The 26920-nt window shown below is 61.3% G+C and overlaps 2 protein-coding genes across 2 annotated transcripts in view; both read left to right on the top strand.

Annotated features, from left to right (window-relative positions):
* On the top strand, positions 1-19589 carry AIF1L (allograft inflammatory factor 1 like). The gene is made up of 6 exons (XM_055140326.1): positions 1-115; positions 216-277; positions 10031-10097; positions 12817-12858; positions 15287-15449; positions 17189-19589. Exons 1-6 carry the CDS (start codon positions 85-87, stop codon positions 17274-17276), a joined length of 453 nt encoding a protein of 150 aa, XP_054996301.1. The 5' UTR covers positions 1-84; the 3' UTR covers positions 17277-19589.
* A 2235-nt stretch (positions 19590-21824) lies between these two features.
* Positions 21825-26920, top strand: part of NUP214 (nucleoporin 214) — an 88595-nt gene continuing 83499 nt past the window's right edge. The window contains exons 1-3 of the mRNA XM_055140152.1: positions 21825-21966; positions 24489-24684; positions 25731-25882. Of these exons, the coding sequence (XP_054996127.1) occupies positions 21922-21966; positions 24489-24684; positions 25731-25882 (393 nt within the window). The 5' untranslated portion in view covers positions 21825-21921. The remainder of the gene's footprint in view (positions 21967-24488; positions 24685-25730; positions 25883-26920) is intronic.

Below are 26920 nucleotides of genomic sequence, written 5' to 3'. Positions count from 1 at the left end.
GGGGGCGGGCGGCGCGGCCGGCGACTCCCGGGGCCCCGGCGTCCGGCCGCCACACGCCGCCCAGCCCCGAGCCCGCGGCGCGCCATGGCCCTGACGCTCGGCAGCAGGTTCCAAGGTAGGCGCCGCGGCCGCACCTGCGCGCGCCGGCCCGAGGGCGCGGGCGGCCGGCGGGGCGCGGGGCGCACCCGCTTCCCGACCCCCTTTGTCTCCCGCAGGAGGGAAGGCGTTCGGCTTGCTCAAGGCGCGGCAGGACCGGAGGCTGGCGGAGATCAACCGGGTAAGCGCGCGGCGCTCGGCGGACGCCCCCGCCGGGCCCTGCGCCCGGGTCCCCCGCGCCCCGCTCCGCGCGCGCTCCGGCTGCAGGTTGTTAAGTTGGACTCCGAGCGGGCCGGGCGCGCCGCGCCGGCTCCCGGGGGTCCCCCCACCCCACCCCACCCCACCCCGGAGACCCGCCGCAGGAATCCGGCGGCGGGAAACCCCCGCCCCCTCCCCCGGCCCGTGTCTTTCAACCGTCCCGACTGCAGCCGCGGAGGGCGGGAAGGGCGGCTGGGCGGCGCGGGCCGGCCAGGCGCGGGGTGTCGCGGGGGGTCGGAGCTGCCCCCTAGGAGAAGTGCCGGCCTCCTGTCGCCCCCACTCCGCCCCTCAAATCTGTTGCGACCCAACTTTCAGGAAAGATTCTCCTAGTTCCTCAGCTCTCCTTGCGGGGCCTGGACGGTTGCTAGACAGTTTTCAGGCTGTTTAAAGCTGGGCGCACAGTAGGGACACGGTCCACTGCCCGGTGACCTTGTGGGTCCCAGAAGACAAGAAAGAACAACCCAGGGTCGGTCCCCACTGGCCAAGCCCTGTGGCCAGTGGCTTCTGCACCAGCTGGACTGGGGGGCAGGGGTGGGGTGGTCACAGTGGTTGATTTACACTGGGGCGATCATGTGATCTGTGAGGTTTGGGTTTTTTTCTTTGGGGGCCACACCCAGCAGTGCTCAGGGCTTGCTCCTGGCTCTGCTCTCAGGGGTCACTCCTGCGGGGGCTCTAGTTACCATCTAGGATCCGGGGATCGAACCTGGGTCAGCCACGTGTTCGCTGCCTTTTGGGGGGCTGCCTGGATCTCACTGGGTTTTACTCAGCATCGGCTGAGAGGACCCCACGGGAGGCTCGCGGAGGGAGGGAGGATTTCTCCGGGCCAGCTTCAACGCCCCTGGCCCCCATCCTGGGCCTGCTGGAAGGAAGCCCAGAAATCTGGGTGGGGTGTCGGGGGTCAGGCTGCTGGCTGGCTGCCCGGCTCATTGCGGCCCGCCCACCGGGTCTGGACGGGCCTGGGACCTGACCTCACCCTGCCCCGAGGGCACTCAGCCAGGGCAGGGGCACCAGGCGGGTGGGACCACCCTCCGCGTGGGACCCTGAACCGGAGGCCTGGAGGGGGCGGGGCTGTGCGGGGAGCGCAGGTGCTGCGTGTGTGACTCGACTCTGTCCTGCCCGCCCTACCCGGTGCGGGGTCATGGGCTGTCTGGGCAAGTGGCCTGGCTGGCGGAGGGCACGGAGCAGCTGTGACTCCCGGGATGTGACCCCCACGCCGCCGGGCCTGGAGGCATCTCTCTAGAAAGGCCGTGTCTGAGCCTCTCGGTGTCCAGTGCTCCGAGGGCACACGGGAACCCCCGGCAGGGCTTGCTCGAGTGCTGAGCACCACCTGTGAGTCCAGGCTGTGGGGGCCTTTCGGCTCAAACCAGAAACCACGCTGCTGTCCACTGGCCCCGTGGCCCGGGGTTCCCACCATGGGTGTCTCTCCACCTCTTCCCCTGTGGCCCCCTGATACCAGTTGGGCCCCTAGTTCTGTGCCGTGGCCCCCTTGGGCCCTGCGTGGCCCTGAGCCTGGCCCTGTCCTTGGGTTGTCCCGGGACTCGGCCCTGGGTGGCTGTGGTTTCCGGGGCGCGGAGCCGGCTGCGCGTTTGATTGTTATCTTGGGTCTGGGGCTGCCGGCAACCCCGAGGACCCTCCTGGGGAGTTCCCCGCCGCCGGGGAGCCGGGCTTCTGAGTGGTGCCGGGTGGCCTGGGGGAGGCCTGTCCGTGTGAGATGGGGGTCAGAACTCAAGCGTGTCCGAGCACTGGGGCCACAGCCGTGCCCGAGGCCGCCGGGCAGGGTCCAGCCAGGCTGGCAGCTCCGTGGACTTCTCTGGGCCACCTCCCCCCAGCTTCCCTTGGCAGCTTCTCCCCCGGGGCGGGCTGCCTCAAAGCCAGGAAGGGGGCTGTGGGCCCCTGTGACGAGGCAGAATAGAAGGGGCCCAGGGCCGGGGGTCCTGCAGTGCCTGGTGAGAGCCCCCCTCTGCTTTCCTGGTGTTGGCTCCCTGTCCCGGGCACGGTCTTTGGGTGTGGAGCCCCGGGAGCATCCCTCGCTGCTCAGGCCGGGCCCCACCCCCGCTCAGGCTGGACCCTCATCCCCCGCACTGAGGGTCCCTATCTCCAGGCCTGCCTGAGTCTCCTCTGGGGGTGCCTGCGTCCTCAGCTCTGGGCTGTGGGTGTGTCTGTGCATGTGTGTGCATGTACCTGTGTATGCCCATGAGTATGTGTGTTCGCACATGTGTACAAACATGTATCATGTATGTGTGAGAATACACGCTTAACTATGCACATGTGTGTGGGAGTATACATATGTATCAGTGCACATGTACACATGCACGTGCATGTGTGTGGATGTGTGTGCATGTATGTGTGAAGGTACATGTATGGGTGTGTATGAGCATATATGCAGGTGTATGTGAGTGTATGAGTGTGTGTGCATGAGTGTGCATGTGTATGAGTGTGTACATGAGTGTATGTGCACGTGTCTTCTTGTGTGCATATGTATATTAGTGTGCATATACGTGCATATATGTATGAGCATGTGTGGATATTATGCATATGTGTATGAGCGAGTGTGTATGTGAGTGCGTGTGCATGAGTGTATTGTGTATATGTGTATGTGTATGAACGTGTGCGTGTGAGTGCATGAGTGCATTGTGCATGAGTGTGTGCATGTGTATTGGTGTGTGTACATGTGTGTGGTGTGTGTGAGTGTCTGTGCGTGTGTCTCGCTAGAGCGGGCAGGGCTGTCGGGCGGCTCTGACTCCCCCACATAGCTGACATTCTCCTGCTGGCAGGGCAGGTGACCCCTGGCCAGTCGGGCCCGGCCTTATATGGCAACAGGACGAATTCTCTCCAGCTTCCCACAGGGACGGGTGGCGGGCAGGCGGGGGCGGGGAGCGCCCCCCACCCTGGGGACGGAGCAGGATGGGGCCGGCCAGGGCTGCGCAGGCTCCGGAAGCCGAGAGCGGCCGGGCTTTGGGGCTTTGCTGCTTCCTCGCCGCAGTCTGCGCCCTGGCGTGAGTCTCCTGCCGGGACCACCTCAGGGAACAGGAGCGAAACCTCTATTTTTTTTTTGCCACACCTGGCGGTTCCCCCTGGCTCAGCGCTCAGGAATCAGTCCTGCTGGGGTCAGGGGGCCATGTGGGGTGCCGGGACTGGACTCGGGTCAGTGGCGGGCCAGCCGGCACCTGATCCGTGGCACTAGCTCCATCCCTGTTTGCAGGGTGCCCGTCCCAGCCACGCTCAGCCTGGGGTCACTCCTGGCACTCTGGAGAGGTCAGTGCTGGGCCTGGCCCTCAGCCCTGCTCGTGCCAGCAGGATGGAGGGGCCCGGCGGGGCTGGCGGGGCTGGGGGTGGGACGCGGCCCCCAGGCCTGCTCTCAAGACCGAGAGACTAAGGCCAGCTGGAGGCCTGAGGCAGTGGCGGGGCAGAACCCTGACTCCGGCGGTGACACAGGCCTCCTGCCCACGTGATAAGGATCTCTGGCTCCGGGTCGAGCGGAGGGCAGCCGAGTTCGGGGGCCGGGCAGGTATTTCGGAACCCCATCAGGCTGGCCGGGAAGAGCGGGCCCAGCAGGCCGCTCACTCCGAGGGGATCGATGTCCCTCCGCCAGCCACGGGGCACCTCTGAGACCTGACCCAGGTGTGTCTCTTCCCCCTGTGTACCTGGCGGGGCCGAGGTGGCCCTGCCCAGGTGAATGTGCCCAGCTGGCATCGCCGGCCACCCGGCTCTCTTGCTCTTCCTTAATATATTATAAGGGAGATGGTGATCAGAGGCCACGTGAGCCCTGGGGATCCAGTGTCCCCGCGGGTCCGGCCAGTCATGACCTCGGCGTGGCCGTCTCACAGGAAGCTGGAGATGGAATTTCGGTGGGGGGGTCTGCCTGTGTGTTGTCCGGGGGGGGCGGGGTGGCACTCGTGTCCTTTTTTGGCGAGGACACGGTGTCCGGGTAGCAGAGCAGCACAGAGAATGTGAGCTTGGATTGAGGGTGCTGTGCCCAGGGTGCTCTCGCTGGGTGACCCCTCTTCCAGGGGCCAAGGACACAGCCAGGCTTGCCAGGAGGGCTCAGAGAGTTATGGGAGGGCCTCCTTTCTGCCCTCCGTGGCCCCGAGTTTGGGGGACCTGGGGGCCAGAGAGAAAGCACAGTGGGCAGGTCCCTTGCCTTGCATGTGGCAGACGCCCCTCATAGCGTCCACTAGGTCCCACCAGGAGGGATCCCTGAGCACAGAGCCAGGAGTAATCCCCTCAGTACTGTTGGGTGTGACCCAGAGACAAACAGAAAAGTTGGGGGGGGGGCGCCAAGCACATCCTGATGGTTGCCCAGGACGTGTGCCCAGAGCCTGCTCTTCCTCGCGTCTCCGCCCCAGACGCCCGGGGACAGAGCTGCCCGTGTCAGGGGCAGGGGGCCGAGGCCAGAGTGGGCCGTCGTGGCCAGCTCGTGCCTAGCTGAGCCGACTGACTAGGGCAGATTTTGTGTTGGAATTTTGGGCCATACCTGGTGTGCTCAGGGCTGACTCTTGGCTTTGTGCTCAGAGGTGACTCCTGGCATTGCTCAGGGCGCCGTAGCAGGGCTCAAGCCAGGGCTGACGACACGCAAGGCCAGTGCCCTACCTGCTGTATGTGTCGTCCCCGATTTGTTTGTTTGTGTTTTGGTTCACACCTGTCAGGGGTTACTCCTGGCTCTGTGCTCGGGGACCACTCCTGGCGTGCTTGGGAGACCAGGTGGGTTGCCCAGGCTGGCGGGTGCCGGGCAGATAGCCTACCTGCTCTACTGTGTCACTTTGCCCCCCAATTTGTTAAGTCGCTGCTTAGAAAAATCACAGGAAAGTTTTGTTTTGTTTTGGGGCTATACCTGGGGGTGCTCAGAGGTTACTCCTGGCTCTGTGCTCAGGGCTCACTCCTGGCTCTGTGCTTGGGGTTCACTCCTGGCTCTGTGCTCAGGGGTTACTCCTGGCTCTGCTCAGGGCTCACTCCTAGCTCCATGTTCAGGGCTGACTCCCGGCTCTGTGCTCAGGGCTCACTCCTAGCTCCATGTTCAGGGCTGACTCCCGGCTCTGTGCTCAGGGCTCACTCCAGGCTCTGTGCTCAGGGCTGACTCTTGGCTCTGGGCTCAGGGCTGACTCCCCGCTCTGTGCTCAGGGCTCACTCCAGGCTCTGTGCTTAGGGCTGACTCCTGGCTCTGTGCTCAGGGCTCACTCCAGACTCTGCTCAGGGCTGACTCTTGGCTCTGTGCTCAGGGCTGACTCCCCGCTCTGTGCTCAGGGCTGACTCCTGGCAAGCTGGGCTTATCTCAGTTCCCTGATCAAAGTGGATTTTGGTTAGGCCTTTCCCTTAAGGTTTTGTTTGTTTGTTTTGGGGCCATCCCTGCAGTGCTCAGGGATTTGAGCTGAGCTCAGCAGGCCACAAGGTCAGCGCCTTAACCCCGGGACTGTCTCTGGCCCACCCCTTTGGCGTTTATCTGCTTTGTTTTGGGACCACCCCTGGCCTGGTGCTGGGTGCGGCGTGCCCAGCCCGCCGAGCTGTCTCCCGCCCGCGCCCGCGCCCTGCTGCGTCCTCAGCTCTGTCTCTCTTTTATCGGGCGAGGGGCACATGCAGCCGCGCGTGGGGCTCACTCCTGTATCCTGGAGTCACTCCTGGCCAGCCCGGGGACCCCGTGCAGTCCCAGGGACGGAACCCGGGTCAGCCACGTGCAAGACCATGGCCCTGCTGCTGTTGACCGAGAGGACAGCTGGTGGCCCGTGGCTGGGAGCGTGATTCACGGCTGGACGCTCTTCCCGGGTCTGTGGTCACCGAGACCCTTGGGGGGCTGCTGGCCCCAGGGACCCTCCTGCAGCCCCAGCTCTCCTCTGGGGATTGCCCGAACCATCCAGAGCCCCAAACTCACCCCATTGCTCGCACGTCGGTGCTCCGGGCCCTGTCCCTCTCTTCCCTGGGGGTCCAGCGTCATTTCCTATAGTGCAAAACTTAATTTGTTTGCTTGTTTGGGGGCCACGTGCAGAGATGCTCGAGGGCTCCTCCTGGCTCTGCACTCAGGAATCCCTCCTGGCGGTGCTTATGGGACATACGGGATGTCGGGGATCGAACCTGGGCCAGGCCCGTGCAGGGCAGTCGCCCTCCCTGCTGAACTCTGGCCCCAGGGTTTAATCTTTGGGGCCAGTGGGTTGGCCTGAGAGGACTGGTGGCAGTGACCACCCCATTCCCATCCCCCACCCCCAAAAAACAAGTGGAGTGACCCCTGGAGTCCCAGTTGTCCCATTTCTTGGATGGGGACGCAGTCTTGGTCGCATGGGGGACAGGGAGGGGAGAATAGCCGGCCTCAGCCCAGACGCCGGACGCTGCCGCCTGCCCGTCTTCCAGAGGACGATGGGCTTGGGATCAGGAAGTTATTGATGGATAGAAGGGATGTCCCGGTGGGATACAGGGGGAGGCGTCTGCCGTGCAGGCAGCCAACCCGGATTGGCTAAGGAGTAAGTCCTGAGCACTGTCAGGTGTAGCCTAGAAACAAAAAAGAAATGAAAAGAAAAACTCATGCCAAGTATTCAAGGTCCAAACACCTTACATGTCCTTACTTATTTCTGTTAAAATTTTTTTAAAAATTTGGGGGGGCTGGAGAGATAATACAATGGGTAGGGCTGTTGCCTTGCACGCGCCCCACCTGGGTTCGATCCCCAGCATCCCATCTGGTCCCCCCGAGCACTGCCGGGAGTAATTCCAGAGTGCAGGAATCACTGTGTGTGGCTCCAAAACAAAATCAAAAACATACTTTTTTTTTTTTTTTTTTTTTGCTTTTTGAGTCACACCCGGCAATGCACAAGGGTTACCTCCTGGCTTTGCACTCAGGAGTTACTCCTGGCAGTGCTCAGGGGACCATATGGGATGCTGGGAATTGAACCCGGGTCGGCCGCGTGCAAGGCAAATGCCCTACCCGCTGTGCTACTGCTCCAGCCCCTCAAAAACATACTTTTAAAATTTTTTATTGTTTGCGGGCCACTCATGGCAGTGCCCAGGGGTTACTCCTGGCTCTGTGCTCAGGGCTCGGGGGACCATAGGGGATGCTGGGGATGGAACCTAGGTTGGGCATGTACAGGGCAAGTGCCCTCCCCGCTGTGCTGTCACTCCAGCCCCCTTATTTATGTTTTAAATTTTGGGCCACACCTGCAGTCCCACGATGGGACCCGGGCCTCGTGCTCCAGGCCTTGCAGCCAGCCTTCCTCCGCCCTTTGACCCTACAGTTCTCACGAGAAGTCTGTCGGGTTGAAGATCATCCTCTTCCTACAGGCAAGGAAACTGAGGCACGCAGACAGTGATTTTTCACATCCATAAGTGGAGGCAATCCAAGCTTGTAGGTTTTGACATGACTCTTTTTATTTTATTTATTCTGGGGGCCACACCAGGCAGTGTTCAGGGCTGACTCCTGGCTCTGCACTCCTGACAGTGCTCAGGGGACCCTATTGGGTGCTGGGGATCAAACCCGGGTCGGCCACATGCAAGGCAAGTACCCTACCTGCTGTACTATCGCTCTAGCCCCATTGTTCTGGTGCTAATCTTTGGTTTTCCTCCCAAACATCTGGAGTGACTCCTCCGTCTCTTCTGCCTGGGGACAGAGGCAGGGCAGCGGGTGGCGGTGGGGGTGCTGTGCCCAGGGAAGGGCCCGGGGGCCTCAGCTGTGCCCCTCGCTGGGTGAGGGCGTGGGAGAGGAGGGGGGGGGGCAGCTGTGAGCTGTGCCTGAGCAGGGACCAAGAATGCAGAGGGCGGAGGTGGGGCCGGCATGCCAGCCTAGGGACTGCTGTGCCCGCCGCCAGCCCGCCTGGCTCCCTGGCACAGTGCCCGGTGCAGCGTCCACACAGCTGCCTGCCCACGCTGGAACTGGTCAGCTGCTTCTCCCGCTTGGTCGCCCTGTGGCTCCGGCTTGTGTCACTTGGGCACTGAGAACACCTCCGTTCTGCCACACACTCAATTTTGGTTTTATGTGTGTGTGTGTGGGGGCACTCCTGGTGGTGCCCAGGGGTTACTGCAGACTCTGTGTTCGGGGGTGGTGGGGATCATACCCAAGTCCGCTGTGCGCAAAGCCAGAGCCCTGCCCATTGCGCTATCTCTCGGGCCCCTGTCGTGCATTTAATTTTATGCAGCTGCTTGAGCAGGGCAGGGAGGCCAAGCTTGCAGAGCGCCTCGGGGAGCCCCGGGCTGACATGCTGCTTCCGGGCCGGAGCGATAGCACAGCGGGTAGGGCGTTTGCCTTGCACGCGGCCGACCTGGGTTCGATCCCCGGCATCCCATAGGGTCCCCCAAGCACCGCCAGGAGTAATTCCTGAGTGCAAAGCCAGGAGTACCCCTGAGCATCGCCAGGTGTGACCCAAAAAGCAAAAAAAAAAAAAATAATAATAATAATAATAAATGAAATGCTGCTTCCTCCCCGTACCCGCCGGCCACAGTCGCTCCTCCCCGAGCTCTGTGCACTGGACCCCAGGCCTCTGCGGAGGACGCGGCCCCTGGCTGGCCGTTCGCTGGCTGGGCCGCCCCGAGTGAGTGCGTCACCCTGCAGAGTCTCGGCTCGCTCTCTCCCTGCAGGTGTTTGTCGGGCAGCTGCTCTGTAGACCCCCCTTCCAGCTGGGGAGGCCGCCGGGGGCCATGGCCCGGGGCCACGGCGGGGCTGGGCCGTCAAGCACCGGCTTCGCGTGAGAGGTCCCATCCCTGGCACCGCCACACGCGTGGCCCGCGGTGTTTGCAGGGGAGTTGTCCCGGGGGTAGGAGGAGGTGCGGGAGTAGGGAAAGGGAGCTGGGGGTGGCGGGACGGCTGCCTCGGAGGAGGCGGGAGGGCCCTGGGGGCGCCCGGGCCGGGAGCTGGACTTGGGAGGGTGCACCGGGAGCGGCCAGGGCAGGGCCCCGCGTGGGCTGCAGACAGGCCTTGGGGAGAGGGACGTGGGGCTCTGAGTGGACAAGACACACGTCCCCGTGGCCTGCGGGAGCCGCCTGGGCTGACCCGGGCTCTGGGCTCTGCCTCAGCTCTGTGGGCTGTCCTGGCGGGCCTGGGGTTAGCAATATGGCAGTGATACGGCAGCTGGGCCAGGGAGAGCGGCAGGGGCCACGACGCCCGCCCGGCGGGCCGTGACCCTGTCCAAGCCCTGGCGCCATGTAGAGACCCTCGCGTGCTGCCAGGAGTGACCCCTGAGCACAGAGACAGGGTGAGCTGTGAGCACCGGCTGGTGTGCCCGCCCCGCCCCTGCTGCTTACGAGCACCTTCTGTATACGGCGGGGGGGGAGGCTCTGCAGCCAGCCCCCCGCAGCCCCCTGACACGGGAGGAGCAGGGTTGGCACCTTCTGTATACGGGGGGCTCTGCAGCCAGCCCCCCACAGCCCCCTGACACGGGAGGAGTAGGTTGGCAGGTGCTGTGGGGCTGCATTTGCTCGTGCACCGGGGAAGTGACCGTGGGGCCAGTGGTCAGTCTTGGGGCTTCATGGATCCCAGTGCTGGGGTGGGGCTGGTTTGGGTGGGGGTCGGGGGTCGGGGGTCAGAGGCCGACTGCAGAGGCTGGCAGCTGCTCGGGGGCTCCTCCCCACAGCTGGGCCCTGCCGGGGTTGTCAAGGGCCGGGGCAGACCTGGAGGGGTCCGCTCGCCTGGCGTCCAGCTGGAGGGGGGAGTCCTGCCCCCGCACCCCCGCCCCGGAGCCGGCCCAGCCTGAGTCTCTCTCGCCTCTAGGAATTCCTCTGTGACCAGAAGTACAGCGATGAGGAAGACCTGCCGGAGAAGCTCGAGGCCTTCAAAGGTGAGCGGGAGGGGCCGGGGCCGTCGTGCAGCCGGGAGGGCGCTTGCCTCGCACATGGCAGACCCGGGTTCGATTCCCAGCATCCCCTAGGGTCCCCCCCGCGCACCGCCAAGAGTGACCTCTGCGTGCGGAGACAGGAGTGACCCCTGAACATCGCTGTGTACCCCCAAACCCCCCAGCAAAATGCAAGTGAGCTGGAGTTGGCAGGCTCGGCCCCCGCGTGCCCCCGGGCCAGGGGGTGGCACCGGTCTCGGAGCCTGCAGTGCCAAGGGGCACCAGCCAGGGGCTGCGGACCCCGCACCTGCCTCCCGCGCCCCGGCCCGCAGGCCCCCGCCCGCGCCTGACCCTCTGGCCCTCGGCTGCCCTGCTGCTTGGCTCCTGGCGGCTCCTGGGCCCCGGCGCACAATCGGCTCTTTGTGGCGGCCCTGGCCGCTCCCCCTGGGCCGCGGGGCGTCGCGGGAGCCCCTGCGGAGAATGGATGTTTGTGTGTGCGGCAGCAGCGGGCCAGGGGCAGGGTTTCTGCCCATTGAAGCTGCAGCACAGGATGAAAAGCAAACGGCCAGGAGCCGCGCGGGGAAGCTGCACAAAGCCCCTCTGTGCGCTCGGGCCGGGGGCCAGCGGCCTGAAAGGAGCGGGGCTGTGCGGCAGGCTGGGCGGGGTGCTGCTCCTTCCCGGGGCGCCCGCCTCCTGTGGGGCTGCTGTACCGGGGCTCCCCAATGTGGAAGGCAGTGCTCCCCGACTGGGGCCCCACCAGGGGAGGTCACTGGGCGCCGGCGTGCCCAGCGGCAGGAGAGCAGACGCAGGCAGGGGTCAGCAGCTCGCCCAAACCTCCGACCTGGGGCCGAGAGACAGTCCTGGGTCAAGGCGCTTGCCTGGCTGGCTTGGTTCCTGGCAAGGTCCCCTGGGCACTGTGGGAGTGCTGGGAGTGCTCCCTGAGCACGGAGCTAGGAGTCGCCCCTGAGCCCTGCCAGGTGTGACCCAAAAACACAGCAGCAAAAACACCCGGGAAGCCTGGGCCTGAGCCTCGCACGGCGGGGAGGCGTCTGCCCCGCATGCGGCTGACCTGAGCTTGATCCCCGGCCTCCCGTATGTCCCCCCGCACTGCCGGGAGTAGTTCCTGAGTGCAGAGCCGAGAGTAACCCCTGAGCATTGCTGGGTGTGACCCCAAAAATAAATGAGAATTAAAAAGCAATATGTTTTTTTATTTTATTTTTTTTTCTTTTTGGGTCACACCCAGCAACACACAGGGGTTACTCCTGGCTCTGCACTCAGGAATCACTCCTGGCGGTGCTCAGGGAACCATATGGGATGCTGGGAATCGAACCCGGGTTGGCTGCGTGCAAGGCAAACGCCCTCCCCGCTGTGCTATTGCTCCACCCGCAACATGTTTTTTTTAAAACAAAACAAAACAAACAAAAAGACCAAGAAGCAAATCTCTGCTCTGAACTGACACTAATCGCAGCAAAGACACCCTGTTCCTGCCCTGTCCCCCAGCTCTGACCCCCTGCCCTCTGGTGGTCAGTGGCCTCCGCCCGGCGCCCACTATCCTTATCCAGTGGCCCTGGGGCGGGCGGAACCACGGTTTCCTTGGAGTGGGTGATGCTGCCTCAGCCCTTCCCACCTCAGCTGATCGCAGGCTCTGCCCCCCTCCCCGGCCTGGGGGGGCAGGGGTGAATCTGTGCCCCCACTCAGAGGAGCTGACGGGGTGGGTGAGAGGCAGCAGTGCTGGGCTGAGGAGTACCTTCGAGGTGGGTGCGGGCCCCGGCAGGGAGGCGTGAGGGACTCGGGCACCTGCGGGAGGGTCACTGCGGCTGGGGCTGGTGCCCAGGAACAGTGTCCTGGCGTCCCCCACAGGCTCCAGTACAGAGCGGACACCCGGCTCTGAGCAGCGGGCAGGGTGACCGGCCCACCGCCTGCCCTCTGCCTTGGTCAGAAGATGCCCACCCATCCCCTCCTGCCACCGCCAGGAGGGGTCCTGTACCCTGGTCAGGGAGGGCAGGGTCCGCTGGGTACTGGGGGTTCAGGGGGCACGAGGGTCTCTGTGCTGCTTCCCTCAAGGGGCTCCTGGAGGAGGTGGGCGGCACCCACCACTGCCTTCAGAAGTTAGGAGACTGGGCTAGAGCGAGAGCACAGAGGGGAGGGCGTTTGCCTTGCCCACATGCCCGTGGTCCCCGAGCACTGCCAGGAGCGATCCCGAGTGCAGAGCCAGGAGGAGCCCCTGTGCATCGCCGGGTGTGACCCAAAAAGAAAAAGAAAAGTTGGGGAGACCATTGGAGCACCCCAACATGCCTCCCATCCGAGCCTCCAGGGACAGGAATTGGCCCCTGCCATGATCACCAGGAGGGCAGCTACCTAGAGTGACCCCAGGCAGGGCTAGGCGAGGGAGGGGTGCGGGCGGGTGGGGAGCTGCTCGTCCATGGCGATCAGGACACTGGCGGGTAGGAGTGGACCTCTCTCAGCACCCAGCGGGGCCCGGCCAGGGGTCCCCCAGGAGGCTGGGGCCCTGGGGAGGGCGTGGCCCCAGGGTTCCCCGCTGCCCAAGCTTCTCCTTTGGCTTTGGGCCACACCCGGTGGTGCTCTGAGGCCCCCCCCCCTCCCAGCTCTGTGCCCGGTGCAGGGACCGGGCGGTGCTGGGGGCTGAACCCCACCTCCCGAGCCCGAGTCTGTGCCGAGCACTAGCGCCCGGCTCCTTGGCCTGACCGTCTCGCTCTGTTTGCAGAGAAGTACATGGAGTTCGACCTGAACAACGAGGGCGAGATTGGTGAGTGGGGCCGGGGGTGGGGGGAGGATGGGGGTCGAGGGGGGTGGGGGCCCGTGTCCTTCTGTATGGCTGAGTGGCCGGGGGTCCCTCACGCCCCATCTCTATGGCCCAGCTGCCCCTCCTGCCCCCTCCCCAGCCCCCAGCTCCTGTCCTGCCACAGCCACCGAGAACTGGGACGACACTCCCTGGGCCTGCAAACCTGCCCTTCACTGTGGGCCCACCCGGGGTGCCTGGCCCCCTCCTCCCCAGACCCTCTGTGTCCTGACCGTGTCGTCCCGGGCACTGGGGTGGGCACCACGCCTCACCGTCATCCGGACCACAGGACTCAGGCAAGGTGGGTTCGAGTCTCCCCGTTGTACAGATGAGGAAACCAAGGCTCAGAGAGGCACTGCATTGCCGAGTTCCTGGTTACCCAGCCCACCGTAGGCCCCCGAGGCTGCCCTGACAGGCGTCCCCACCTCTCCTCAGCTCCTCCCCGCCGATGATGTTAGTTTACTGACGTTCCTTCCCAGGCCGTGCGGGCACAGCCTGCCTTTCACTACTGAGCTCTACCCGCCTCCCCTTTTTTCTTTCTTTAGAAAAAAAATGGGGAATGTTGGGCCACACCCAGCAGTGCACAGGGCTGACTCCTGGCTCTGTGCTCAGGGTTCACTCCTGAGGTCTTGGGGGACAGTACGGGATGCCGGGAATTGAACCTGGGTCAGCCTCGTGCAAGGCAGGCACCCTCCCCGCTGTGCTATCACTCCAGCCCTAGAAAACATTTCTGGACGTGTTTTTTTTTTCTTTATTTGGACGCTCATTAATCAGTGTCTCGGGGGCACAATGCATGTGTTTTTGTCATAGGCGTTTTCGGAGACAGAGAACCACTGGTTCACAGAGCTGAGCTTTGTAAGGGCGGAGTGGCTGGGAGGGGACCCCGGGACAATGGCGGAGGGAAGCGGACACTTGGGTGGGGAGTGCCGTGTTGGGAGGTTGTTGGCATGAGGCCCTATGGTGAGGTCAGGGAGATTGTTACAGGGGTGAGGGCGCTGACCCCAGTTCAACACCCTGCACCATATATGGTCCACCACCAGGGGTCGCTCCTGAGCAAAGAGCCAGGCATGGCCCCCTAAGCACGCAGGTGGGGCCCAGTCTCCCTGCCCCCCTCGATCCCCCCCTTAGTGGCCTTCCTAAGGCTGCTGCTGACAGCGTTTGTCCACACCCTGGCTCTCAGACCCTCAGAGAACCTCGTTTTCTGCTCATAGCAATCTGATCATGTGGTCTTTTCTTTTCCTTTTTTGGTTGGGGGCCACACACACCTGGCACTGCTCAGCCTTAACCCTGGCTCTCTCGGGGCCACTTCTGGCGGGGCTCAGGGACCCTGTGGGGTGCCGTGGATTGAAACCGGACCACCGTGTGCGAGGCAAGCGCCCTCCCCGATGATGGACATCGGCTTCTCCCTCTTGTCCTAGAGTTCACACCTGCGTGATACTCCATCACCGGCTGGACACTCCTTTGGCCTCTCCCCCGTAGGGACTGCCCAGTTGTCAGGGGATTTTGTGATCCACGACCTGGTTTATGATCTTGGTTTAAGAGTAAATCTCAGGAATTAGACATTCTGGGTCAGAGGCTTAGGAGGCACCTTGCCAAAAGTCCTTCAACATTCGTGCCAATTTGGAGCTTGGGCAGCGGAGAGAGAAAGCAGCCTGGCTTCCTCCTGTAGGCGCTGCCCAGCTTTCTTTGAGATGCCCGGGACATCCTGGCACCTAGGGGTCTGGCACCCGGCTCTACCCTCCCTGCCCCTTGGGTGAGCTGGCACGCCGCGGCTCCCCGCCCCCAAGGCTGGCCTTTGCCCCCCGCCCTGCTCCCGCCGCCCTCCTTGTGACCCCATTGTTCAGCGAACAATCCGAAGGAAGTGGCTTCAGATCCCGGCCGCGGGGAGAGCCAGGGCTGCCCCGCTGGCCCGGGGTGGCTTGGTGCCTCCCTTGTCTCCCATTTTATTCTCTTGTTGGATCTTTCGGGGTCCTCCCGCTTCCTGTGAAGCACAGCCCTGGGGCTTGAGGGTGACTTTCAGCGCCTGGGCGCCGAGCTGCCCGCCGGGGCTCCCCCTCTCTGCAGGAGCAGCCGTGGGTGAGGGCAGCACCCCTCTCCCGGAGCCCCCGCTTCCTGCGGCCCCCACAGGGCTTCAGGCGGGCCCGGATGAGCTGAGAGCAGAAGTGCTGGGGTCAGCTCTGTCCCATATTGGAATCCCGGGGCGCTGACCACTGCTCCGCACTGCCCCGGCAGAGATGGGGGCTGTGCTGGTTTCCCTGTACCTGGTGGAGATGGAGCATTGCTGGGGGCTGGGGGAGGCGCGGGGCAGGGTTTCCTTGGCTGGGGTTGGGTGGGGGGGCGCGTCCGGCTGCCCCTCTGCCTGCAGCTCTCTCCATGCGCTGTGCTCCCCCCTCAGACCTGATGTCTCTGAAGAGGATGATGGAGAAGCTGGGGGTGCCCCGCACCCACCTGGAGATGAAGAAGATGATGGCGGAGGTGACGGGTGGCGGCAGAGACACCATTTCCTACCGGGACTTCGTGAACATGATGCTGGGGAAACGGTCGGCCGTGCTCAAGCTGTGAGTCCCCCCACCCCGCACGCCGCCCCTGCCCCGGGACCCCTGCCCTTCCCTGGCCGCGCCGGCTCCCTGCTCTCGGGGGGTCTCGTGTGTGCGTCCCTGCGGGCGGGGGCAGGCCGTGGGCTCGGCAGGCGCGGCCCAGGAGGGGCGGGGGTGGTGTCGGTGACGCTGGTGGCTCTGGTGCTGGGGATGGTGACGGTGGCGCTGGGATGATGGTGATGATGATGGTGTCGGGGATGATGATGGAAACCCACCAACCAGAACCAAAAATCAGCCACAAAAGGCTGTAGAGGAACAGAGAACAACTTGAGGGAGAGAGACACATGTGGGATGGTGTGTGTGTGTGTGTGTGTGTTTGTGTGTGTGTGTGTGAGAGAGAGACCCAGAGGCCTGGGGCGGTGGTTGTGTGGCCTGGGACTTACCCTGAGAAGCCACATTTGACCTGCGAGTTTCTGAGGAGGGCATCATGTGCAGAGGAACTGGCATGTGCCAAGGCCCTGGGGCAGAGAAGGGCTGGGCCTCTCCAGGAGGCTCAGGCTGGTGAGGCTGGCGGCTGTGAAGGAAGGAGATGGCAGAGATGGGTGAGGGCACAGCTGGACTTCGAGGGGTTTTTGTTTCGTTTTGTTTTGGGACCACACCCAGCTGTGCTCAGGGATCACTCCTGTGGGCTTGGGACTACGAGGGGATCAAACCTGGGTCGGCCGCATGCAAGGCAAGCACCCTATTTGCGGTACTATCACTGCAACTCCGGACTTCTTTTGTTTGTTTGTTTGTTTGGTGACCACACACGGTGATGCCCAGGGCTTACTCCTGGCTCTGCGCTCAGGGATCACCCCTGGCGATCTTGGGGGAACCCTGGGGGTTGCCAGGGATTGAACCCGGGTCAGCTGTGTGCAAGGCGGGCGCCCTCCCTGTTGCACTGTCACTCCAGCTCTGGACTGAGTTTTATTTTGATGTGAACGGATGACCTGGAGGGCCCTGAGGTAGGGGCTGAATTTTGTGGGGGTCGGGGGTGGGAATTTGTGAGAGGTTGAACCCAGGACTGTTTGCACCCAAGTCACATCCCTGGCCCCTTGGGGCTGGGGAGACAGAACCAGAACACAGAGATCAAAAGCCAGAACACAGGGCCTCGTGTTTGAGGCAGACACTGCCTGGCCCCCGAGCACCCCAGGTGGGGCCTGGTAGCCCCTCCTCAGTCCTGAGACCCCAGGTGTTTTAGAAAAGTAGCAACAGTAATGCTGGCCAGGGAGGTGGCCCCAAGGCCGGGCACGGACTTCGTTCGCCCAGACAAAGCTTTCCCCGCGAGCTCCCAAGCCAGCCGGTCAGGGGCTGAGGGGGGGAGCGGGAGGCCCCCCCGTGTCCTGGTACCAGGGGGCTCGTGCCCTGGAGCACTGCGCAGAGGCGGGCAGGCCTGAGAGGTGCTAGGATGCTCGGGCGCAGCTGGACGGGAGAGGCAGGGCGCGTGCTGAGGCCTGAGGCCGGGTTCTGGGGTGCTGCTCAGAGGGGCTTGCCTGTTTCAGAGCCTGTTGGCAGTGCCGGGGTCGCCACCTTTGGGTGGGATCTGGGGGTGGAATGGAGCTGTTGATGGCTCCGAGGCGTGGCCGTCCAGGGGCTGCCTCGGTTTCTCCTGTGCAGTGGACCCCGTGTGTCCTGTGACTTCAGGAGGCGGGTTGTGGGGTACAGGGGATGGGCTGGCGGGGCGGGAGCCCTAATCCTGCTCTCCTCTTTCTCCAACCCAGAGTCATGATGTTTGAAGGAAAAGCCAGCGACAGTGACCCCAAGCCCACCGGGCCCCCGCCCGAGAGAGACATTGCCAGCCTGCCCTGAGGAGCCCGCCCGGCCCTCCTCCCCCCGCCCCTCCTCTCCCCTGCCTCGTCTGTCGCTTCTGCGGCCGCTGTGACTGCGTCTTCCCTGGCAGAATCTGCGATCGCTTTGGAAAACTCAAGTTCTCCGCCTTACAGGGCCCCCGGGCTGTGCCTGGGGTCCCCCTGCCTCCCTCTGCCTTCTCCCCTGCCCCGTGCAGAAGGGCTGCAGCAAACCAAAAAGCCAGAGGCTGTGGGCGTGCCGGGGCGGTGGGCCCTGCGCCTCTGCTCAGTGCGGACTCGCCCCCGTGTCTGGAGGCACTGGAGGGGGCTGTGGGGACGCCTTTGCGTGTCCAGGGTGGCCGCTCAGTGCCCCCGCTGGGCCTCTTCAGGCCACGCTCCTTACCCTTGCTGAGCTGACTGAGAAGGGGGTGATGGGACTTGGCAATTTGAGCTCTTCGAGAAAGTTCTAGGAGTCCTCTGACCAGCAGACCTTTCCGGGCATCTCTGGGCAAGGACACCTCCCCAACCCTCTTCCTGGGGCAACTTTGGAAGTTGAGAGTGGGGGTCCCAGGAGGGGCATCTGCTCAGGTAAACGCCCCCTCCGGGTGGGTGCTGGGGACGGGGCGGGCAGAGGAGGGCAGTCTGTGGCCGCAGGGGCTGGCCCGCCAGGCCTGGAGCTGGGAACGAGGCGCTTTCCTTGATCCCCGACCTCGGGGTTCCCGCCGACCCACCCACCCTTTCTCTCCGCCCCGCGTCTCTCCGGCACCTCCCAGAAGCTTTAAGTTCTCTGCGCGGCTTTATCTGGACTGAGGCTGTGTCCTTCCCGCTCTCGGTTTGGGAACGGGATTGGGGTCAGCTTTGTCCTTTCTTGGGCCTCTTGAGGCTTCGGCGCCCTGACCCGCCCTGTGGGGAATCGGGGCCAGGTGAGAAGTCAAGCTGGCCCCCAGGGAGTCAGGAGAGAGGGCGCTGGCCAGGAGCTGGCGCCCACAGGCCCTGTCCACTGCTGTGCTGGGGGGCGCTGCTGTCAGCCACCAGAACGGGGGTGGGGGGGTGGGGGGGCGGGGCAGGCGCCTGGGCCAGGAGCAGCGACTTCGAGTCAGCCTCGGGTCTGGGGGGACAGAAGAGCCCGCCAGGCCACTGTGCAGAATGCCCCAGAAAGGCTCCGTGGGACTCCAGCCTTGACCGCCCCCCAGCCCCCAGCCCCACTCTGGAGACCCTTCTCCTGCCTCTTCGTGGATGAGCCCCTGCTCGGGGCCAGGGACCGGCGGTGACGTGGACAGTTTCGTGGGATTCAGAGTGTTGGAGGAAGTCAGACACGGGTGATGACGAGTGTGGCGATGAGTAGGAAAGGTGGGGACAAGGGGGTGCGAGCTCGGCATTCCCAGGGGGGCGCTGCTGAGCTTGAGACGCACCTTAGGTGAACAGGTTTGGAGGCTGTTGGACACTGGATTCCCTGGGACAAGGCCCCAGGGAGCTGCCGTCACCTGATACCGCTCTGGGCCACTGGAGGGGAAGCAGGGGGGCCGGGGGGCTTCCTCGGTTGGTCTCAGCCTGTTCTCGAGCAAGATTATCTGGCCGTGACCGGCTGGTTCTCAGGAGCTCTTCGGTCATACACGCCTCGTTGAAGTTTAAACCCCAGCAACACATTCCTCTCTGTAAATGCCAAATCTCACCTGCCCTTTTTCTCTTTTTTAAAGAATCTCTTTTCTTCCCTGACATCGTCAGATGAGCAAATAAATGCTTCTTGGCACTGTGTTCCCACGGCCCCTCTGGAACAGGCTGAGGCCATTGAGGAAGGCTGGCCCTTGCGGATGACCAGTGGAGGTGACCCATTCCTCGCTCCTGGCAGAACAGACGCCAACTTCAGTTCTGAGGGTTCCCAGGCGAACCCCCGATCTGGAGAGCAGCGAGTGGGCATGTCCCGGGCCTCTGGGAAAGGCAGGGAAGGGCGTGATTGGTCGGGGCTGGTGCCCTTCTCTCTCCGGACCCTATCTTGGAACCCAGCCCTGCGAGGGAGGGGCAAGGGCCTCCAGCGTGGACCCTGGCAGGCAGCGAGGGCGGGCCTGGGTGCGTTTCAGACTGTGGCTACCGTCCAAACCCCTGATTTCTCTGAGGGCCTTCCCTTCCGCCCCTGACGCTGAATTTCTCTCTGAGAGACCAAATCTAACTCCTGTAACCAACCATTTAGGGGTTGCCAAGTACGGCTTTGACCCCCCCCCTCACAGGAGGGGAGGGTGGTGGGTAAGTTCCATAGGCTGGAGGATGTGTGGCCTCGGGGGTGCCAGCGCGTGGTTTGGGATGGCATCTGCGGGCGGAATAAAGAATCTTCATCGGAGTTTTGACTGGTCTTTGGGGGACAGTTCCCAGGCTCAGGAATTTCAGAGAAGTCAACAAAGCAACAGAAATCGCTACACATCAGGCTCTGCAGAAACAACTTCATTTCCTCCTGACGCTGCCTCTCTGAGACAGGCTTTTACGTCGTCCCTGAGGTCTTGACTTTCTTTGTGGGTTTTGGGTCGCATCTGACAGTGCTCAGGGCTTCCTCCTGGCTCTGCACTCAGGAATTACTCCTGGCGGTGCTCAGGGGACCACATGGGGTGCCAGGGATTGAACCCAGGGTGGTAGCATGTAATGTATCTCTCCAGCCACACCTCTTTGATTTCTAAATGACAGGTTTGGAGCAGGCAAAGAATTTGCAGAAAATCAGACAGAACATCCCTATTCCCAGGGCTGGGATGGTAGTCCAGTGGGTAGAGACCCCTTGCAAGCGGCCAACCTTTGATCCCTGGATTGTATGGCTTGATTCTTACAGTCCTAGAGCCCCGCCAGGAATGATCCCTGAGCACTGCCAGGTATGGCCCCTGTCCCCTCCCCCCAAAAAAGAACATGCTTCCTCCACCCCTGCTCCTGGCTGACCCATTGGCTCCAAAGGAAAATTTCTATTCTAGAACATCTTATACTAGCCCACAGCAGGGAATTCTAGGTGCACTGGGATAATCTACCAGCAAAAGTTGAACAGGTGGAATTCTAATCCTGACCCCACTGCCTGGTGTTTTGGGGGGGTCATCTCCTGGTGGTGCTCATGGCTTACTCTTGGATCACTCAGGGATCACTCCTGGTGGGTGCAGGGTACCATATGGAGTGCCCAGGGTTGAAATGGGCCCCAAAGTCCAGCACTTTCTGTCTGAGAGGCACGGGGGATTTCTCCCCATTCCCTGCATTGGGCTATCTCTTCAACACCCCCCCTTTTCTTTCTCTTCATTCTCTGGCGTAAGGAGTGGAACTCAAGGGTCTCTCATGCAAGCAAGGGTTCTACCACTGAGCTACATTTGAAACTGCTGCGGTTTTTCTATGCTTTAGTTGTTTCACCAACAAAATGGCACTAGTAATTCCTAGGTGATTAGGATGTCATGAAAATTAACCAGGGGCCAGAGCGATAACAAGTAGGGTTGCACATGGTCAACCTAGGTTCAATTCCTGGCACCCCATATGGTCCCCTGAGCACCACCAGGGAGTAAGTCCTGAGTACTGCCAGGTGTGGCCAAAATTTATTTTTTAATTAAAAAAAAGAGTGGGGCTGGAGAAATAGCACAGCGGGTAGGGCGTTTGCCTTGCATGCGGCCGACCCGGGTTCGATTCCCATCATCCCATATGGTCCCCTGAGCACCGCCAGGAGTAATTCCTGAGTGCAGAGCCAGGAGTATCCCCTGTGCATCGCCAGGTGTGACCCCAAAAGCAAAAAAAAAAAAAAGTAAACCCATCTGAAATGTTTAACTTCTAAGCTAGTGCTCGGATAATAACTACCTTGATAGGAGAAAACAAAGCTGGTCTTTGGTGCCCTGACTCTGAGCCTCCAGCTTGCACGCTAGGGTCTCCCGTGGAGAGGCCTCATCTACTTTTTCTTTCTTTTTTTTTTTTTTTGCTTTTGGGTCACACCCAGCGATGCACAGGGGTTACTCCTGGCTCTGCACTCAGGAATCACCCTGGCGATGCTCGGGGGACCCTATGGGATGCTGGGAATCGAACCCGGGTCGGCCGCGTGCAAGGCAAACGCCCTCCCCGCTGTGCTATTATTGCTCCAGCCCCCATCTACTCATTTTCTGGGTCGTGTTTCCTCTACACGTTTCCTCCCAAACTCCTAACCCCTGAAATATGTTAAATTTCTAACTTAGCAGAATAATCGCCTCTACCCCAAAGTTTACTTTGGAGCTGGGGGGCCACACGCCGCCGTGCTCAGGGTTTAGTGGGGCTGTGCTCGGTGCGGGGAGCGCAAGGCAAAGCGCTCGCAGCGCGGGACCCTGCCCGGGCGTCCGGACGGCGAGTCCCACGCGCACGGAGCCCAACGAACGAAACGGACGCGCGCGGGGCCGGAGGCGGCGCCCGGCTGAGCCCAGGGCGCGGGCGCGCGCGCCCCCGGGCCACGCCCCCTCCCCCGACCAATGGGAAGCGGCAGGCGGGAGAGCGCGCGACTTCCGAAGGTTCCCGCCGCCTCCCCGGACTCCTCGCGGAGCGGGGGCGCGTGACGTCACTCTGGCGCGCCGGAAGTGCGGGGCGCGCAGCGCGCCGCGGGGCCGGAGGGGAGGAAGTTGGCCTCGGAACGGCCTCCAGCGTGGGGGTCGGTTGCGGGGAGGCAGCGGCGGCCGCTTCCAGCACCCGCGGGCGGCGCGATGGGAGACGAGATGGACGCCATGATCCCCGAGCGGGAGATGAAGGTGAGCCGCCGCGGGCCTCGCCCCCGTCGGTGGCGGCGCCGCCCGCCCGCCCGCCCCGCCTCCTGCTCGAGCAGTTGCCGCGCTCCGGGCGGGCGGCGCGGGCAGCGCCCCTGACGCGCCCTGGGGGTCCTGGCCGCGGCCCCCGCTGCGCCGTGCGGGTGGGGCCCCGGGGGGCCGCCTTGCCCCCTGCCCCCGGGTTTGGGGCACTCCCGGCGGTGCGGGCGGTGGACGGACCCCGGACCTGAATCCTCTCACCGGCCACCTGCCTCCGTGTGACCCAGCCCCGAGGGGGCTGCGGTCCTTGGGGCGGCCAGAGGGAGGACGGGGGACGCCCCGCTTGGCCAGCCGGCGGGCTCGGGTGCCTGTCCTCAGCTCCTGGCTCCCGGGTGTGAGACGCCGGGACAGCCAGAACCGAGCGAGTCGGACCCGGGACGGGGCTCAGCAGAATCCCCGGGGTGAGCGAGCCTGGGCTGCACCTCCAGCCCCGCGGGCACTGCAGAGTGGGTGTGTAGCGAGTCGGGCCAGAGCATGGGCCGCCCACCCCAGCCCGGGGTCCGAGTCAGTCTCTGCCCCTCTCCCTCCTTTTCACGCGCCCTGGGTAAGACTTCCTTCATTTCATGCACGCCCCGGAGATCCCAGGGGCTGAAAGACTGGCCGGGAACGCGCTTTGCATGTCTATGTGATCCTTGGCATGGAAACAAGCACTCGAACAGGACTGCCCGGGGCTTTCACCCCGTGGGACTGGAAGCACACAGCGGATCCCCATTCTTGTCACCAAAATCCCCATTTAAAGATTTGTTGAGAGTTGAAGTGGCGGGCTCGGGAGCTAGTCCAAGGCACCGGAGCGCACGCTCTGCCTGAGCTTCCTCGCCTCCCCCTTCTCCATTGGGTCTCCAGCAATAATCCCCAGAGCACTGCTGGGTGCGACCCAAACCCTTTACCCCTGCCCCCCAAAATAGCCCCACACAGCTGAAGAGTAAGCCACGTGGGTTCCGCCCTCACCTGTGGTTGGTGCATGTTCCCGGGGCTCTTAGAGCAAGAGGCGGTCTCTGAAGTCACATACACTGCTGGCCGCAGACAGGTGGTCAGCATGGACAGGAGCTGGGGAAGGCCCCAGGCCAGCAAGGCCATGAGGACTGAAAGTGGTTGGGGTGGCCCTGGACACGGTGGGTGCGGGTGGCAGAGCCTGGACTGGAAGACCCTTGGCGTGCCCGTGTCGGTGTGCTGAGGGCTTTGTGCTTCAGTTCAGCTGCCCTAGCTTCAACACGTGCTGAAGCGGAGTTTGCACGCGGAGAGGCCGCTGCCCTTCCCTGAGAGGCTATCTTAGTGTTTGCTGCAGGTCAGTGCCCGGCCCCACGGGAGGCTGGGGCTTTCTGGGGAAGCTGATGCTTGCAAGACAGCAACCAGTTTTAGTTGATTCGTTAATGGAGCTGGGGTCAAATGTGGCCTCCACAGAGGGCAGGTACACTGTGGCTGAGCCTTTTGCATTTCCAGCCTTTTCCTGAGAAGTGCAAGTGGGGCTGAGCACGGCCAGAAGCACTTCGGATTCGTGACTTGAATTTGAATTGAAATTTAGTTTTACCAGTGAGAAACCTTTTGCTCTTGCCAAATTTATGGTGATCTCCACATTCAGTTACATGAATTCACAGCCCACAGATTAAGAAGAAATTAAGCTTTATGTTGAGCCACATCCTTACCCCTGCCTTTAATTTTTTTTATTCAGGTACTGAGATTTACAGTGCTTCTATTTATGTTTGTTTAATTTTTGGCTCTGGGGTCATGCCTGGGGGTCCTCAGGGCTTATGCCCAGTTCTGTACCCTCCTAGCTTCTGGTGGTACTTGGTACCATATGGGCAGTAGGGATTGAACCCAGCTCAGCTGCACGCAGGGCAGGTGCTACCTGCTGAATGATCTCACTGGCCCCTACAGAGCTTTTATTTATTTATGTTTAATTTTTATTTCATAAAGTACTGTGATCTACAGAGTTGTTCAGAGTTGAGTTTTAGATACATAATGTTCCAGCACTGATCCCACTTGCAAGACTTTTACGAACAGTTTTGGGGATTCATTGTTCCAACCCCAAATCCAGTGCCCTTGTCAGCTTCCCTCCGTCGGTGACCTGCCCCACCTAAGCTAATTCATTTTGTTTTGTAATGTGCTTATTATTTGGGTCACATGTTTTTCAGTGATACTGACTCTTAACGGTTTGACGTACATCATTACTTCACCTCTTAGTCATAGAAATGTCCCTACCCTTGGCCAGTGCCACTGTGTTATCACTAACCCGCCTCTGCCTCCTCTCTGCCCCTTCCGTTTGCTTGTCTCGTCACTCTGTCACCTGTAGGTCAGTGACTGGAGTTTGGCCTTCTCCCTCTGACTTCACTGAAAATGATACCCTCCAGTTCCAGTTTTTTGGGGTGTGTGATAGTTTAGGCTCTATACCGTTATTTCCAGGGCTTCATCCTTGCCACGTAACTATTTTAATAGGGGCTGATCGGCCTTGTTTGGATTCCTCATGACAGGACTTTCAGTTTCGAGCTCTGAAGAAAGTGAGGATCTTCGACTCCCCCGAGGAGCTGCCGCGGGAGCGCTCGAGTCTGCTCGCGGTGTCCAACAAGTACGGGATGGTCTTTGCTGGCGGGGCCAGCGGGCTGCACATCTTTCCTACCAAGAATCTTCTTATTCAGAATAAACCTGGAGATGATCCCAATAAAATAAGTAAGTTGCCTTTTCTTTTTTTCCCCTTTCTTTTTAAATGTAATCATAGTAGATCAAGTTCAGAGGTGTGTGTTGTATAGACCTATGCTGGAAAGATGGATACTGGAGAGATACGCGATGCAGAGATACACCGCTGAGTACTGCCAGGAGTAGCCCAGACGCCCACTCCCCGCCACAGACAGTGACAATGAGGGAGGGAGGGAGGGAGGGAGGGAGAGAATAGTGAAGTGCTTGTGTAATTTTCTTCTCAAGAAATAATTCCACTATTAAGATTAAAACTTCTGGTTGGTATGAACCCAGTGAGCTCTCCTCATGTTCTGAACCTGAGTGGCCTAGGTTCAGTCCTGGCCTGAGCACATCAAATGTGGCCCCAAAACAAAATAAACAAATCAAAACTCCCCTTTGTCCTCAGGTTGGCCCCCAAGAACAAGATTCAGTAGGACACCAAAGCTTCTGAAGTGTTCTTTTGGGTCTGTTGTGTTTCCCCTCCAGCAGCTGTCCCAGCTCTGAGCTTGGGAAGAAGCAGGATTTACTACTGTGGCAGACATTCATTTCTCCACAGTTGAACTTGGCTTTAGCTCTCTAGGGCCAGGATCTGGTTGCATGGCTTCTTCAAGGGCAGTCGGTACCTCCCAAATGGGAGGGAATGTGGGCTGTTTGGAGTGGGTAGGAAAATGGGTGCGGGACACTTTGGGTTTGAGGGCCACATTTGGAGGTGCTCAGAAGCTCTCCTGCTCTGCTCAGGGAACAGGGCGCCGCCATGTGTGAGCAGGTGCTTCCTGTGCTAGTCCTCCAGCCCTGGGTGCCTGTTTCCCACCAGGGCAGGGGCCATGCTTGGTCTCTGCAGGCTCCGAGGCGGAGTTGCCCTGAGACTGCTGCGTCACCACACATCTATAGGACAGTGAAGAGCTCTTGCGAAACCGGGCATGAAGGTGTGTGTGTATGGTTTTAGAGAGGCAGAAATTACATCACGTAGACAGGGAGAAAGGGTTGTGGCTCAGGCTTACACAGCGCCCCTTTTCGGCTGTGCCTTCCTGTTTCCACAGTTGACCAAGTGCAGAGCTTGCTCGTCCCCATGAAGTTCCCGATTCATCACCTGGCCCTGAGCTGCGACAGCCTCACGCTCTCCGTGTGCATGATGTCCAGTGAACTTGGTTCCATTATTGCTTTCTTTGATGTCCGCACGTTCTCGAACGAGGTAAGCTGCTGGCGAACTGTAGTGTCAACTGGAGTCTCATATTTTCTTCTGTGGAATCATAACCTAGAACTTCTTGGATGACCCTAGAAACCTTTTTCTAGAGTAAAATAATAGGCTCCAAGCACTGTAAGCACTGCCATCCCGTTGTTCATCGATTTGCTCGAGCGGGCACCAGTAACGTCTCCATGGTGAGACTTGTTGTTACTGTTTTTGGCATATTGAATACGCCACGGGTAGCGTGCCAGGCTCTGCAGTGCGGGTGGGATACTCTCGGTAGCTTGCTGGGCTCTCCAAGAGGGACGGAGAAATTGAACTCAGGTCGGCCTCATGCAAGGCAAACGCCCTACCCACTGTGCTGTCGCTCCAGTCCAATATGCTACAAACTATCCTTAATTATAGACACATCGATCTTTTGAGTTAGAAGGGACTTCCTAATTAATGGCCTGCAGTAATAACTAGAAATTGTTTCATTGCACCACCATCCTTAAGATGTGACCGTTTCCCGCTTACTTGTGACATGGCCAGTGAGGGAGACTAGGTGACAACTCAAGGTCATAGGGTTAACAGGTCATGGTGGGTGGGGGTTCCTGCTTCCAGCTCCATGACCTGATTCGCTGTTCTTCTGCTCTCAGGGTTTGAGTAGCGGTCATACTCCATAGTACTGGGTTTTATACTGACCGGTGCCCTGCCCTGTACACTAGTGTCATGCATGCGTTGTCCTTGATCACAGCACCCATGGCTTTACATCTGGTTTTCTAGCTGCAGAAACAGACCCAAAGAGCTTAAGTAATTGCCTGAGCCCCAGCACTGTGCTAGTTTCTGCTCTTTATTGGTTTCTCGAGTTTGTATTTCCCTGCTGGTAATCCCCCAAGTGCTAGGTTCACCGTGTCTTAAACTCTTGTTGAAAGTGAAACACACCGGCTGGTGTGTAGAGCAAAACCTTTCTTTGTGGCGATAGAGAGAAGGGAACTATGATTTGAGGAAACACGTTCAGTAGTTTTTTCTGATGATGCCTGTACTTATGACTGACTTGGTTTT

This window comes from Sorex araneus, chromosome 1 (assembly GCF_027595985.1).
Source record: "Sorex araneus isolate mSorAra2 chromosome 1, mSorAra2.pri, whole genome shotgun sequence".
NCBI lineage: Eukaryota > Metazoa > Chordata > Mammalia > Eulipotyphla > Soricidae > Sorex > Sorex araneus.
Note: the sequence above shows the minus strand (reverse complement) of the source record. Positions and strands in the feature narration are given on the sequence as shown.